We start from the raw sequence: 13,626 nt of genomic DNA, 5'->3' as shown, positions 1-13,626 counted from the left end.
GTATGGGAGAGACTTGCCAATCGTCTTGGCAGTATCATCAGGGAATGCCGCATCTTACCGGAGCACCAGTTTGGCTTTCGGGAAGGACATGGAACTGTGGAGCAAGTTCACAGGCTGACGAAGCACATTGTTCAGGCTTTTGATGATATGGAATACTGCAATGCAGTTTTCGTCGATATGAAGCAAGCATTTGATAGGGTCTGGCATACAGGGTCTCTAAGCAAAGTCAAAAAGCTCTGTCCAGCACCTTACTTTGGAATCCTACAAACGTACCTGGAAGTCCGACAATTTGTGGAAAACCTATTCGATTCCTTGCCAAAGTCAAGAGCTGGAGCTGCAAATATCTACATATATATTCCTGTGGAAGGTTCGATCTTTAATAAACTGCTTTAAGCTTGGTGCAGCGCCGGTTTATTATTTACATTATTTGCATTTTGCTTCTGTGTTTCTATTTTTTGGCGCTCTCCCCATTTCACTTTATACGTTTATTAGTGTGAGTGTTTGCATAATGGCTCTCACTCACTATTCTTGTTGTATTTGCCTCTCTCGAATTTGATCTTCGTGCTGTGCAAGTATATGCTCTCGCTGTGTACTTTCGTTCCGCTCTGTAACGGCTGTTTGTTGTTGGACTCGCTCTCTCAACACATTTATATCTCTCTTTGTTTTTATTATATTTCTGTTTTTATTCGGTCATTTTATGTTCGATCCCAATTGTCAATATTAGTTGCTGCAAAAAAGCTTGCACTTTCAGGCAGGCAGTTGATTCTGCACAAGCGCAATTTATAAATTGCTGGTTGTGTGCTAATTTGATGCATACTAAGAGTGCAGGTCTTACTGGGCGTGAACATGACAAGATTATGTCTACTACTAAAGCTGGTAGTGGAGGCGCGAGTCTTGTCCGATTTGCTTGGACAAACAGATCAACTTTTCTAAAATTCTACTGTGTGGGCTCAATTTTTAAAACTGAAGAAGATTTCTAAGCAGTTATCCAGTGATATGGCTGCTGCTGAAGAAATATTAAATCAGTATAGCTTTGAAAGTCCTATCTCTCAATTGGAGTCCTATCTCTCGTTGTTGGTAACTCCTTCCGTAATAACATCATCACCTAATTCGCTTGCTTCTCCCTCACCTTGTGCTACTGTATTGTCATCGGCTCCTAATTCACTGGATCCAACACCACCCGGTCCCCAATCTATTGTTTCTCTTATTGATGCTGCTATTGAAACTCAACTCCCTCAAATCTGATACGACATGTGAGGCAGCATCTGCTTTTATTTCAAGTTAGATTTCGGCCTATGTTTTTATATCGAAATTTAGTTTCGCAACTCTGCGAGAAATTACTTAATTTAAGATATAATGTGCCGGTGGAATACTTTACAGCTATATGTGATCCTAAATTCTGGCCACCTCATGTAGTTGTGCATGAATTCAAGCCTGAGAATCGTAACAAATCGACTCCTGTTTCTTTAAATCCACCTTCAGTGCAATCATCGTCGGACATTATACCAAAAAACTAAATAGTATTCAATCTTCTTCTAAGATGTCCCTGATTTACCAAGCTATACGCGCTTAAATTTTAAACTTAGAAATTTATTCTTACATAGTTTTAGTGTTATCGCTTTCGCTGAAACATGGTGAAATATTTGTATTCATAACAGTGAGATCCCTTCAAGTAATTTCACTATTTATAGACTTGACCGTTCGATGCGTAGAGGGGAAGTGGTATTAATGATGCGGAGATTATAGGGGTTAAATTAACTCTCCCATCGTGCTCATTAATTATCAGATGCTCTTATATATCTCCCTTTTCTGATGTACAAGTTTATGCTCAACATATAACTGGTATTAGAGAAATTTATGAGCATGTAAATAATAGAGACCTGCTTCTTGTGTTGGGTGATTTTAATATTCCGAATACTTCTTGGTCATCAACTTGTAATGCAAATTACTTTATTCCGACGATTGATCACTATCTTTTTGATGAATTGTTTAACCTGTCTTTGTTTCAGATGAACTCTATTTTAAACCATCTTAATCGCACTTTAGATCTTGTGTTTGTTAATCATGATTCGCTCATTAATGTCGTGAGATCAACTCCTTTCTGCTTACCAGAGAATATACATCACCCCACTTTAGAGGTTTTATTAACTGTTGATAATCCTCCCACTAATACTCCAATGCCTTCTAAACTTAGTCGCTGTTATCGTAAATGCAATTTTGTTTTGCTTAACGAATTAATTGATTCAACAGTCTGGTCTATTTTATATGAGCCGGTTGATATTAATTTGGCATCATCGGTGTTTTATACTACCTTAAACTCTATTCTGAATGTGTGCGTCCCTCTCTGTCGCATTTCGCCTGTTTCAATTAAGCCACCTTGGTTTACTAAGACTCTTTCGAACTAAATGTTTTAAAAAATGATAAAAAGTCTGCTGGTTCAAGTGTTGACTGGTCTAAATATTCCATAGCCAAGTCAAATTTCAATCTTTTAAATCCTAGTTGCTATGAGAATTATCCCTCTAGTACTGTAACTGGTTCGCACCCTCTAGTACTGGTAACTGGTTCGTAGCTAGTGAAATGACTACTTATTAGGGTACCACCATTACTTACTTTGCTGACCCTAAGCAATGCATTTCATCATTTCGTTTTTTGTATGAAATGTCCGCAAAAAGGGTCAATCGCCACCACATCGTTTACCGCGAACTAGTGAATTGGGTCACCATAAATGGGCTAGTTACATGGGTACCCATGTAAGGACTAGTGGGGAAGGTAGTTCAACTATGGTCAATCGCCACCTCCAGTACTACAGGGATCTTATACGTAGTAGAGGTCTGCATGAATGTATTCATTTCTAAAACCATAGTACTGTAGAGTAGTAAAATGTTCTCAAAAATACTGTACTCATTCCTTGCTGTACAGTATATTCAACTGTCAAAAAAAATTCTTTACAACATTTTACTGTACTCACTTAGAATGACTGTTCTCCTAACCCTACTAATGAAAATGATGCAAACGCAATAGTATTGCCCTAGTGGGCGGATCGGGAAAATTTTAATACTTTATAAATCGGAGATATACACGAGTATGTGTTCCAAATTTCAAGTCTCTAGCTTCAATAGCGCCGAAATAAATTGCGTTCATACGGATAGACGAACAGGCGGACGGATAGCAAGACGGACATTGCACAAAGCCAATATTCTTTATACAATATACATTTCACTTTCGTGAATGAGTATAAAAACGAGGGAGTTTTGCAAATGCAGGCATTTTGATGTCATAATCATGATCTAAATGTTTCATGAAGATAGTCCATCCACAAGAAAAGTTGTTAAACATCTAAATTCCCGTAGCAAGCTAACACTGCAGCCAATGTGTGTTTATGCGTGCGTCCGTATGCCTATGGCTCGACTAGAGTTTTCTTACTTGTTTATTGTTATAAAACTATTACTAACAAGTAAAAATGCAGGTAGGCTCGACTGGGAAAATGGGAAATTTGGACAAGTTGCATTTAGAACCTAGCCTTATAAAGGTATATGACTAGTACATAAATACATGTCTGTCTGAAGTCGTCGAGTGTCCAGCGATACATCCCGTTATAGTGGTGATATTGCGGAATGTGCTACAAATTTTCGAGTGGGTGAACCCAAAATCGGGATGTTGAATTATAAATGCATAAGTGGGATATATATATATTTATGTGTGATTGTGTGTTTATGTGTATGCACTTGATCACATACATACATATGTATACAAACATATGTGTACACAGTACACATCCGTAAAAGTTCTTGGAGGTTTGGTTGGGGGAGATTGTGCCTTCTTAGATCAGCCATTTTGCGAGTCCGCAGCTTTGCTCTGATTGGCCAACCAATCAGAAATCAGCTATATTTTAGTGCAGCATACTTTTGGGCTATCTTAATAACAAAAATAACGGATAACATACTTTTGGTGATGATGCTGTTTTCATGTCAATAATAGATAGCGAAGCGATAAAGGTATCTTCTCTTCCCTGCATAAAATGTAACTTGGGCGGAAAACTATAAATCACTAACGTATTTACTCCTAACCTATAAATGTCCTTGAAACATTTTTTTGCCTTTTCGGCAAACCAAAAAAAAAAAAAAAAAAAAAAAACAATCTACTTATAATCAAGGGATCAAACTCTCAGGCAGCATATTCAAAGATTTCTGTAAGGAATATGAGATCCAATGCCACAACACCTCCTTTCTACAATTTGCTAGCAACTCGCCAGTAGAACGCTGACAGTCAACACTTGTAGTTGGGCAGCACTGACTGCAGAATACTAATTCAGATATGACACCGCCAGTTGGTATAAACATTACTTTTATGCAAATCAATAGAGGATGCAACTTTTTCGTTCAATTTTGAGTTTCTAACTCTATATTTATCCGCTATGTCATTAGATCTATAAGTTTCGACTCTCCAGCACTTCAACTAATATGATTCCTAGCATGCCAGGAAATTGCCTTTTCACTTACACTTTATAATTCAAGGATGTACCTGAAATATGTTTCCAATTTCCAGTCTCTAGCAACGTAACAATTACAAAGAGCCTCCATCTGAGATATGTATATATAGATTGACTTACTTAGCACATCTAGCTCCCGATTATCGCTTGAAGTGTAATTCTGAACAAAAATATGCAGATACATACATATCTACTAATTATTTGCCAATTTATAAAGAATGCAAACTCATACACATAAATCCTCGTACATTGGATTTGATTATTTCTTTATTAGCCGCAAGCAAGCGTATAAATGTAAATGTAAATAGAACTTCGACAGGCAGTGCAAATGTCTTTTATTTATATATTTCATCTGTTTTACTTCCTTTATTTTATATCTTGTTTTCCGTTCAGACACATTTGTTGGTCAGGCTTAACAGATTTTATAGATTTGGAAAGATCAAATTAAAAAATGTATATCTGTTTACATATTTGTATTTATTTTTATACATTTATAAAAGTTTGAAATTTCTTAAAACTGCAACTTTTTAAATATTTTGTATCCGTATTGACTATATTGGTTTTTGAAATCACAATATCTATGCAAAATCTAAATATATATATATATTATATATATATGTAGGTAGATGTATATTTGCTGCATTGTTTGCATGTAGGTATATATATTCATACAGCTATATATATATATATATATATTGGGTTTGTTTTGTATCAACTTTAGATCGTTGTTCGCTTGACATGTAAGTGTGTGTGTATATGTATATGTATATGTATATATATAAATGTTACTCATGTGTGGCATGCGGTGTACTTATGTATGTATGTAGCTGGATTTCTAGTTGTGTGCCCCACCTTAACCATCTAACTCCATTCTTGAACTCTTTCTTTAAACATTCTTCCTCCTCATCTTCTGAATCGTTGGGATATGGTGTTGAATGTGTTATGAATCTACATGTATAGATAAATATAATTTTGTGGGTCGTGTTATGGATTTTCGGTTTGGTCTGTTGTTTGTTGCTGTGAACTTTACATATATGTATGTGTGTATACATGGCATATATGTTTATATTCAGCACAAGAGTAGCTAATCCAAATGACAACAAAATGCTATACAGTGCCTAAATCAAACAAATTTTATATATATATATATTTTTAAATTTAATTTTTAATCTAATGCAAAAATTTGACTAAGCAACCCTGTATGTTTATAATGAAATGATGAGAAGCTTTTAGCTATATATATATATATATACATGTATATATAGCTATATATTTAATCAAAAACTCAAATCAGGTCAAACTAACGTATTTCTAATATCCGAACTCGATAAGGATTTTTATATATGTATGTATGTATGCTTATGTATATGTATGCATGTATACGGAACACGATCGATAAGCAGCGCAACTCAATTTCGTAGCCATATATTTGTTGTATATACACATGTATATAGTTTTCTAATTTGTATGTATATAATGCACATTTTACTTTGTACATTTAAAAAATATATATGATATTATATATATTTTTATGATTTTTATATATATTTGAAAAGTCGCTTTAAAAATGTTTAAGAAATTCAATTGTTTTTTTTTTTTTTTTTTTTTAATTTATTTTTATATTTTATTTATTGAAATTAGTACATATATTCAATCGCAATTTTTAAACTAATTACATTAAACTAAAAAAAAAAAAAATCGTTTTTTTTTTTTTTTGTAAATCAAGACATGAGAAATCGAATTAACTTCACAGAATTAAAACGTAACTCAGATTGTGTTAAATAGATCAAAGGGTTTTTTATTTTTCATGCGAATGCGAATTTCTCATTATTCATTCGGAGTTAGTCTCTAGTAGTAAATGGGCAGCTGTAAAAGTCTACACATATATGTATGTATATCTGAATGGCAGTTAGTATGGGAGCCTCGATTCTGAATATGTCCCGAGACTTGAATTTAACTAATTGCATTAATTATACATAAGTAATAATAAAAAAAGGACAAGGAAGGTTAGTGATTTAACTGTTGGTATAGATATTACACAATTTAATTATGCTATGGACGTTTTACAAAATCAATTAACTTAAGTATATTATAATAATTAATAATTAATATTCTGAAAAAAGCAGCAAGTCACAATTATTTTCCACTGTGCCATAATATTTTGTTTTTATTTTTTATTGTTTTCATCCATTTATTATAAAGTTCATGGTTTTCAAAATGTTTTGCCCCTTCGGTCAGCTCGCAGATTTTTGCTTTGTACAGGCGCATTTTTTTTTTTTTTTTTTTTTTTTTTAGCTAGAATTGAACAAATTATTCGATTTGGAACTATAATTCGGTATCGATTTACTGGTTTTGAACACATATTTATCTTTGTTTGCTTGATTATTTGTAAAATATACAAAAAGTTGCATAAATAGTTTGTTACGCGATTACACGGCCAAGAGGCGCAGATATACTCTGCTCGAAACACAGGAAACAAACCAATCATTTGACTCGACTAATACACATACACAGAGCTAGATTTGCATGTGGTTTGCATACATGTTTTATCTTTTTTCTATAATATTATATCTCTTTTAAATGCAGCAAGCTTAAGCCAAAAGTTTTTTGTTAGCTCTTTTAAAGGCTTATACTTATTCAGTTATATATATTTTTGTTTTAAATTGTAATTGAATTTAAAATTTCTGCGGTCGAAATATGTTTGCACAATAAATGAAAGTATACATATTAAAAAAAAAAGTTAATTAGGATTTAAATTTTGCTTTTAATTTATAAGTTGATTTTAAATTCCTCTTCATTTTACTTTTAATTCGTTTTTGATTTTCTAGTTTTTACATAAATTGTTCGTCCACGGAAGTGAGCGATTGGCTTGTGCAGGCTTTTTTTTTACTGCTATCGCAGCTTGAAATTTGGTATTTGTATGAATTTTCTTTTGGGTCAACATAATCAAATTAACAGTTTTATTTAGCTTATAAAGAATCTTCGACTATTACTGCAAGTTGTAAGTCTACTTCCGCTACAGTTCGAGCTAAAAGTAATGTGATCGATCTATTGGGTTTGAGCTTGGTTCTTTCAGGCTGTAAACGCGTTTTCTGCTTTGTTTTATTTTATATTGAAAATAGAGATTCATTTTGAGTTCTTCTTCTTGGATCGTTCACTACGCTGTTCAAAATCCTGACATCTTAAGGCTGCAAGATCGGCATTGTTGTGCCACATTGAATAGGCAAATTGTGCACATTCTCAATAGCTATACGACGACATACATTAATATAAAAGCTGTTCTAATACATTATTACATTTAGTGCTTCAATTCGCAAAATCAACTATGAATATTACAAAATAAACACACACACGAATTTAGTTATACATTCTTAAAAGTGCAACAATTTCAATACCGAGTTAATTAATTTTTATATATTTGCAGATTTGTTAACACACTCAAAACTTGTTGCTTACAAATTGTGTTTTCAAGTTAGTATCATTTTTTCTTCAAACTTATTTCTTAGGCAAAATAAAAAAAGAAGCTAAGTATGAAATTAATGCAAATTGTATGCTTTTTTTTTAATTTTTAATATCGGTGATCCATTTTCCTTTTTATTTGCAGACACTTAAAGCAGTTGAATTGTTCATGTACATACACGCGCACATACATACATACACATACACGCAGTCACACATACACACTGAAAGAATTAGTTAATAAAGTTGGGCGTAGTTTCTTTTTATTTTTTTCCTTCTTGAATGCACGTATTGAAATCAAATTAGGGCGGCGCTTGCCTGCCACGCCTCTTAGACGTAGGTGGCAACTGCAGCTGTGTTCGTCGAAGCAGCCCCACCCCCTCCAGTACTGCTGCTGCCGCTGCTGCCAGCTCCGGCTGCATTGGAGCCTTCAGCTGCGATGCCTGGCTGCTGCTGATGCGCCGCAGCAGCGTTGTTCAGCGGCTGTGGGCTGACCGGCGGCTGTAGCTTGCCGGGCACATACTGCCCAATGAACGAGCCATCCTCAGTGAACTGGCCTATGTGGTAAAAGGAGAAAGAGACAGCATTAGTTTCGGCAAAGCGGAATGTGCACGAAATGTGTGTATATGCGTGTGTGTTAGCCATAACCAGCACCGAAATATGTGTGTGTGAGAGTTAGAACCATTTCAGTTATTCATGTATGTATATTATTTTATATTAGATTGTCATTATGTTATCGTTTAGTTATTCCCATGAGTTCAGTTCATAATTTGGTTAATCGAGTTTCTTTCGTTTTGGGGTGATTGAGTTTTTACTTTCTTAATGGGGTATGCAGGGGATATATAGCTACAGGGTATCTATGAACTACAATATTTAAGCTGCAAGTTGCATGCTTCAAAAGACATTACCTTGGATCGAACTAAAGTTGAATCTGGCACTTTCACAGCTCACAAATGAAACTTAAAATTTAGTTCAAATAAAAATATGTAAATGAAAATAATATATGATATCTTAAAAGTGGCAGATGCATTCTACAACTACTTGAGAAATAGATAAAATAATTGAAATTCGAAAACGTGTAAAGTAGAAGTCGGAAAAATCAAAATTCAATAAGTTTTTGTCAGGGCTAGATAATGAAAATTTCTAGCATTTAAATGAAATAAAAACAGCATGCTAAATACCGGAAAAGTAGTTCACATTGAACTGAGATAATAAACTGCTCAAAAACTATTAGGGAAAACTGATTTTAAGTTTCAGGCAATGTTTTACAGATTATAAAGATAATATAGGGCTCAAAACTAGATAAAATAAAGATCAAGTTTTCTTTGAAATAAATAAATTTATATATAGTTTTTAAACGTATTTTAAAAATACTAATTACGTCGAAACCTTTCTAAAATGTATTTGAATTCATTGAAATAAGATTTCAATTAATTTCGGATTCCAAATCCAATCGCAATACCAATATCTATTTCCATTTTACTCTAGCATTAATAATAATAATAATAGTAATTATGAAAATGATTAAGCTAAGTTCTACACTTATTCGGTTCAATTGTTAAATTTATCTTTATTTCGTTTGTAGATTTCTCTTGCTAAAGTCGCTATATAAAAATGCAATATATCTATATAATTTTTATTTATTTTTTATTTTTTAATATTAATTAGCTCTACTACACACAATAAAAAAACAAAATCATGTATTTTTGTCACATTGTTTTTAGTTTTTCTTGTTCTATGCAGAAAACTAACCGTTTACAACATTTTCTTTACATTAAACTGTTCAAGCGAATTTAAAAAAAAAATTATACATTTAGGAAATAATAAGATAAAACATATTTCATTAAAATACATAGTACACAATATTAAAAATAATGAAACAAAACTAAAGAGACTCAAAAAGTATTTTCTTTTTTGTTTTTAAAATAAAATACACACGTAAGCATATTATTATTAATTGCTGTTTTTTTTTTTTTTTTTTTCTTTTCAAGGAGGGAGCTACAAACGGAAAATTTACATTACATTTTATATATTTGTTTTTTTTCTTTTTTTTTTTTTTAAATTAAGGCTTATGTTTATATATATAATATTTATATATGCATTACATATTAAACAGGGGGAAGATGAGTTTAAGTGTAGAAGAGAGCGGGTACAGTTAGAGAGCAGCCGTGTACATGTATGGGTGCAGTTTGTGTGGAGGAGTAGAAGGAAAGTGTCAGTGTGTGGGAGAAAGAGCGCAAATCATGCTTCTGCTTCATTGACAGTTGGATGGAGCGGAGCGCGATTGAAAGGATGAGAAATTTAACTTTTAATTTTTAGTTTTTTCCCTTCTGTTGATTCTTATTTTATTTGGATTTTCCTTTCCTTATTGTTTGTTGTTTAATAGCCTTTTCGGTGCATCGTTTTTGTTCTTTTTCTCGTTTTTGCTTGGCAGTATTTTTTTGTTTTTGTTTTTGTTTTTTTTTTTTTTTAATTATTTATATTTAATTTTTTAGTTCTATGTTTTAGTTATTTCATATTAAAAAAAAATATTCGCATTCATAAAGAAAATTAACTCGTCGCACTAAAAATTAACTTAAAAAACTTTGATTTTCATTTAGAATTTTGGGCGCTGTTGTTGTAGTTGTTGTTCTGGTTGTTGTAGAGGATTGAAGGCTCGGTTCGAATCGGTTCGGTTATATTTGTTGTAGTTGCTGCTGCTGACAGCGGCGCTGCTTACAAATTAAATTCAAAGTCCTTTGCGTCCATATTGGCCAATAAAGGAACCATCTTCGTTCATGCCTGCATTGCGTTGTTTTTTTTTTTTTTCAGTATTTTGTTCAGTATTGATTTTTGTTTATTTTGGTATTTGTTGAGTTGTCGGTGGTGTCATGTGTGGTTGTTGTTCGGTTTTATTTTATTGAATTAACAGAAAAGTTGTTGAAGAAAAGAAAACAAAAATGATACGTATAAGTAAATTAAATGTTGTGCATAACGAATAATAATAATAATAATAATAATATATATAATAAAAATAACGTAATGAAAACGAAATGAAACACAAACAAATAACAAAACGCAAAAACAACATTCAGCGATTAATCATAAACAGGGGCCTGAAGACATATACAAAAGAAAGCAAGAGAGGATCATCCGCTCAGTGTCACATGCCAAGAGTCTTGTAGTCCCTACTTTTATATGCATATATATATAAATATATAACTGTGGCTTTTCATGTTAAAAGGCAATAAGCAAAGCTTACAGCTAACAATGTTGCACAAAGTGGCCAAAGCAATAATCAAGGCAGTTCCACTCAAGGACATATTTGTTAAAGCAAATTCTTTATAACTGTCAATTAGGCCTTGGCAAGCAAATGCTTTCTTTTCTTTGCTTCTGAATTGTATTTTAATAGTACGTATAATTATATTCGTTGTTCGTATCATAACATATATGTACATATATCATGTCATATATTTAATATCTTGTTTGACTGAAGTATCTGTACATTCTATCTAGATTGTATTTTAATAATCATTATAAATATTTAATTAGTTTACATTTTTACGACAGAGGATGGTCATTTGCATTGAGAATGACATTAGAATAAATTCGTAAACTGAGATATACCTTATTTTATGTAGGCAAGTGTGCCATATGGCCAATAGTTAATTTGAACATTTCTTTCTTCTATAGATTCCGTAAAATGTTTTTCAAATATATCAGTTTTATAACTTTTCATGATACACTTTATGATATCACTCGGCTTAGTACGAAACGAAATTGTCACAGTTATTGATTCCAATTCTCTTCTGTTTTATATTTCATAGAAGATTGTATAATATATTTCTTTCGTTGGGTTTGATACTATTTTCTATGTAGATTCTCTCTCAGTTTTTTTTAGACATATTCATTCTTTGCGAGCCTTAATCACAGTTATGGTGAACACTGGTTAGAGTATGTTCTACTATTTAAATACTCTCTAAAGGGCAAATACTTTTAAACACATTCTTCTTCAGATACTTTCTCTCTAGGTTTGGTTGTACACTTTGTTAATGGATGATCCTAGCCTCACATGCTGGTTACGCATATGCATATATATATATTTATATATATATATATATATATGTATGTATGTATATACATTTATACATAAACAGGAAGATTGAGAACTACACGTGCATGAAAAAGAAGGGGCGTAACAAAACTTTGAAGCAAAGCGCGATGCGAAAGCCAGCAAAAAAATTGTTGTTGGTTGCTGGCATTGCAACCGCCAAAATGTAATGCACAAATGCATAAACAAAAGCCCGGGCAAAGTGGGAGCTACCTGGACGAAATGGCTGAAGAAAGATGAAGCCAACGCCGCCACCGTCGCCGCCTTTAATTACATGTAAATGTGGTCTCTATATGTATGTGTGTGTGTGTGTGAGCAACAACAATCTTAACCGCAATATGAGTGAGAAAACTAGTCTGATTGCAACTGTTGGCGCATGGCGTTGTCGTAGGGTGGCGGTGATGACTGTGACTGCGACTGCGACTGCGGCTGCGGCTGAGGCATTGTTTGCACAGATGGCTGCTTGATGCCCACCTTGCGCGCAGCTGTGGCGGCATGACCGGCGGCTGTGGTCACAGCTGCAACGTCATCATGATCATCATCATCATCATCATTATCATTACCATCATTATCATCATCATCAATACAGTAAAACGAGGTTTACAAAAAAAAAAATGTAAATATATAAAAGTACATAAATAAATGAAAATTTTGTAATTGCAAAATGAAGACGAGCAAAGACATGGACTGCGACTCTCGGAACACCTGGTATGCAGCTGGAGCTAAATGCGACGCTTACCTGTATCGCCGTCACCGTATTCGGCCATTGAATCGGTGTCGCTCTCCACGCCGGGCTTATTCGCTGAACTAACGGATTGGCGACCAGCGCTCTTGTTGTCCAAACTACACGAAAAAAAAGATAAAAAATGCATTAGAATCTTATCGTTATGGAATCGTCGTTATGGCTATCAAGTTATCAAGCTTACGGTTGCGAGTACTCGTGGAAGCCGCCCTCATCCGGATAATCGCGTCTGCCATTTGCCAGCTCGCGATCGTGCACGTCGTATTTGCCACCGCGATTGCGACGTATAATGCAGATGATGATGAACAGGATGATGATGATGGCCAGAGCCAGCATCATGCCAATGAACCAGCCGGCATTCGCCAGATTGTCGCTGCGCACCATAATGGGTCCCTCGGCGCTGCTCGTATCGATCTCCCTAGTTGCGCTCTCCGTGTGATAGTGTCCATCGACGGACACGACGCGGAACTCATATACCGTATCCGGCTCCAGACTGCCAATATCCTGATAATCAACCGATTTCTCGGGCTCCTTGGTGGTCCATTCCGTTTCACCCTTGATTCTGTGAAAGTATTCAATTATTAATTGGGATCAATTGTATTCATTCGCGGAACCACTTCGAGTATAATTGAAGGAACGCGAAGTCAACTCACCTGTACTTGGTAAAGAAGTGTGAGCCCGAGCGACCATCAGTGCTGGGCAGCCAACTGATGCGGTAAGTGGGTTGACCATTGGGCGACTGTAATTGCTCCCATGCGAGGGAGGGTGGCGATGGAGGTGCGACATCTTCACCCAGTGTGGTCTTCTCAATGTACAGCCTGTCATGGGAAGATCACATTTGTTAGA

General features: G+C 34.2%; 1 protein-coding gene across 4 annotated transcripts in view; it reads right to left on the bottom strand.

Annotated features, from left to right (window-relative positions):
- Positions 1-7,414: 7,414 nt before the first annotated feature.
- LOC6584944 (neuroglian) overlaps positions 7,415-13,626 on the bottom strand; it is a 44,754-nt gene continuing 38,542 nt past the window's right edge. For 2 of the 4 annotated variants that reach the window (XM_002010548.4, XM_015161660.3), the window contains exons 5-8: positions 13,434-13,598; positions 12,965-13,342; positions 12,778-12,881; positions 7,415-8,505 (exon numbers count right to left, since the gene is read on the bottom strand). In XM_002010548.4, the coding sequence (XP_002010584.2) occupies positions 8,279-8,505; positions 12,778-12,881; positions 12,965-13,342; positions 13,434-13,598 (874 nt within the window). In that variant the 3' untranslated portion in view covers positions 7,415-8,278. Of the gene's footprint in view, positions 8,506-10,536; positions 10,730-12,251; positions 12,557-12,777; positions 12,882-12,964; positions 13,343-13,433; positions 13,599-13,626 lie in introns of those variants that run through there. The other 2 variants (XR_004364464.2, XM_032732281.2) reach the window with 2 other exon arrangements.

This window comes from Drosophila mojavensis, unplaced genomic scaffold, assembly GCF_018153725.1.
Source record: "Drosophila mojavensis isolate 15081-1352.22 unplaced genomic scaffold, ASM1815372v1 contig_136, whole genome shotgun sequence".
NCBI lineage: Eukaryota > Metazoa > Arthropoda > Insecta > Diptera > Drosophilidae > Drosophila > Drosophila mojavensis.
The sequence above is the reverse complement of the archived record's forward strand: the minus strand, read 5'-3'. Positions and strand labels throughout refer to the sequence as shown.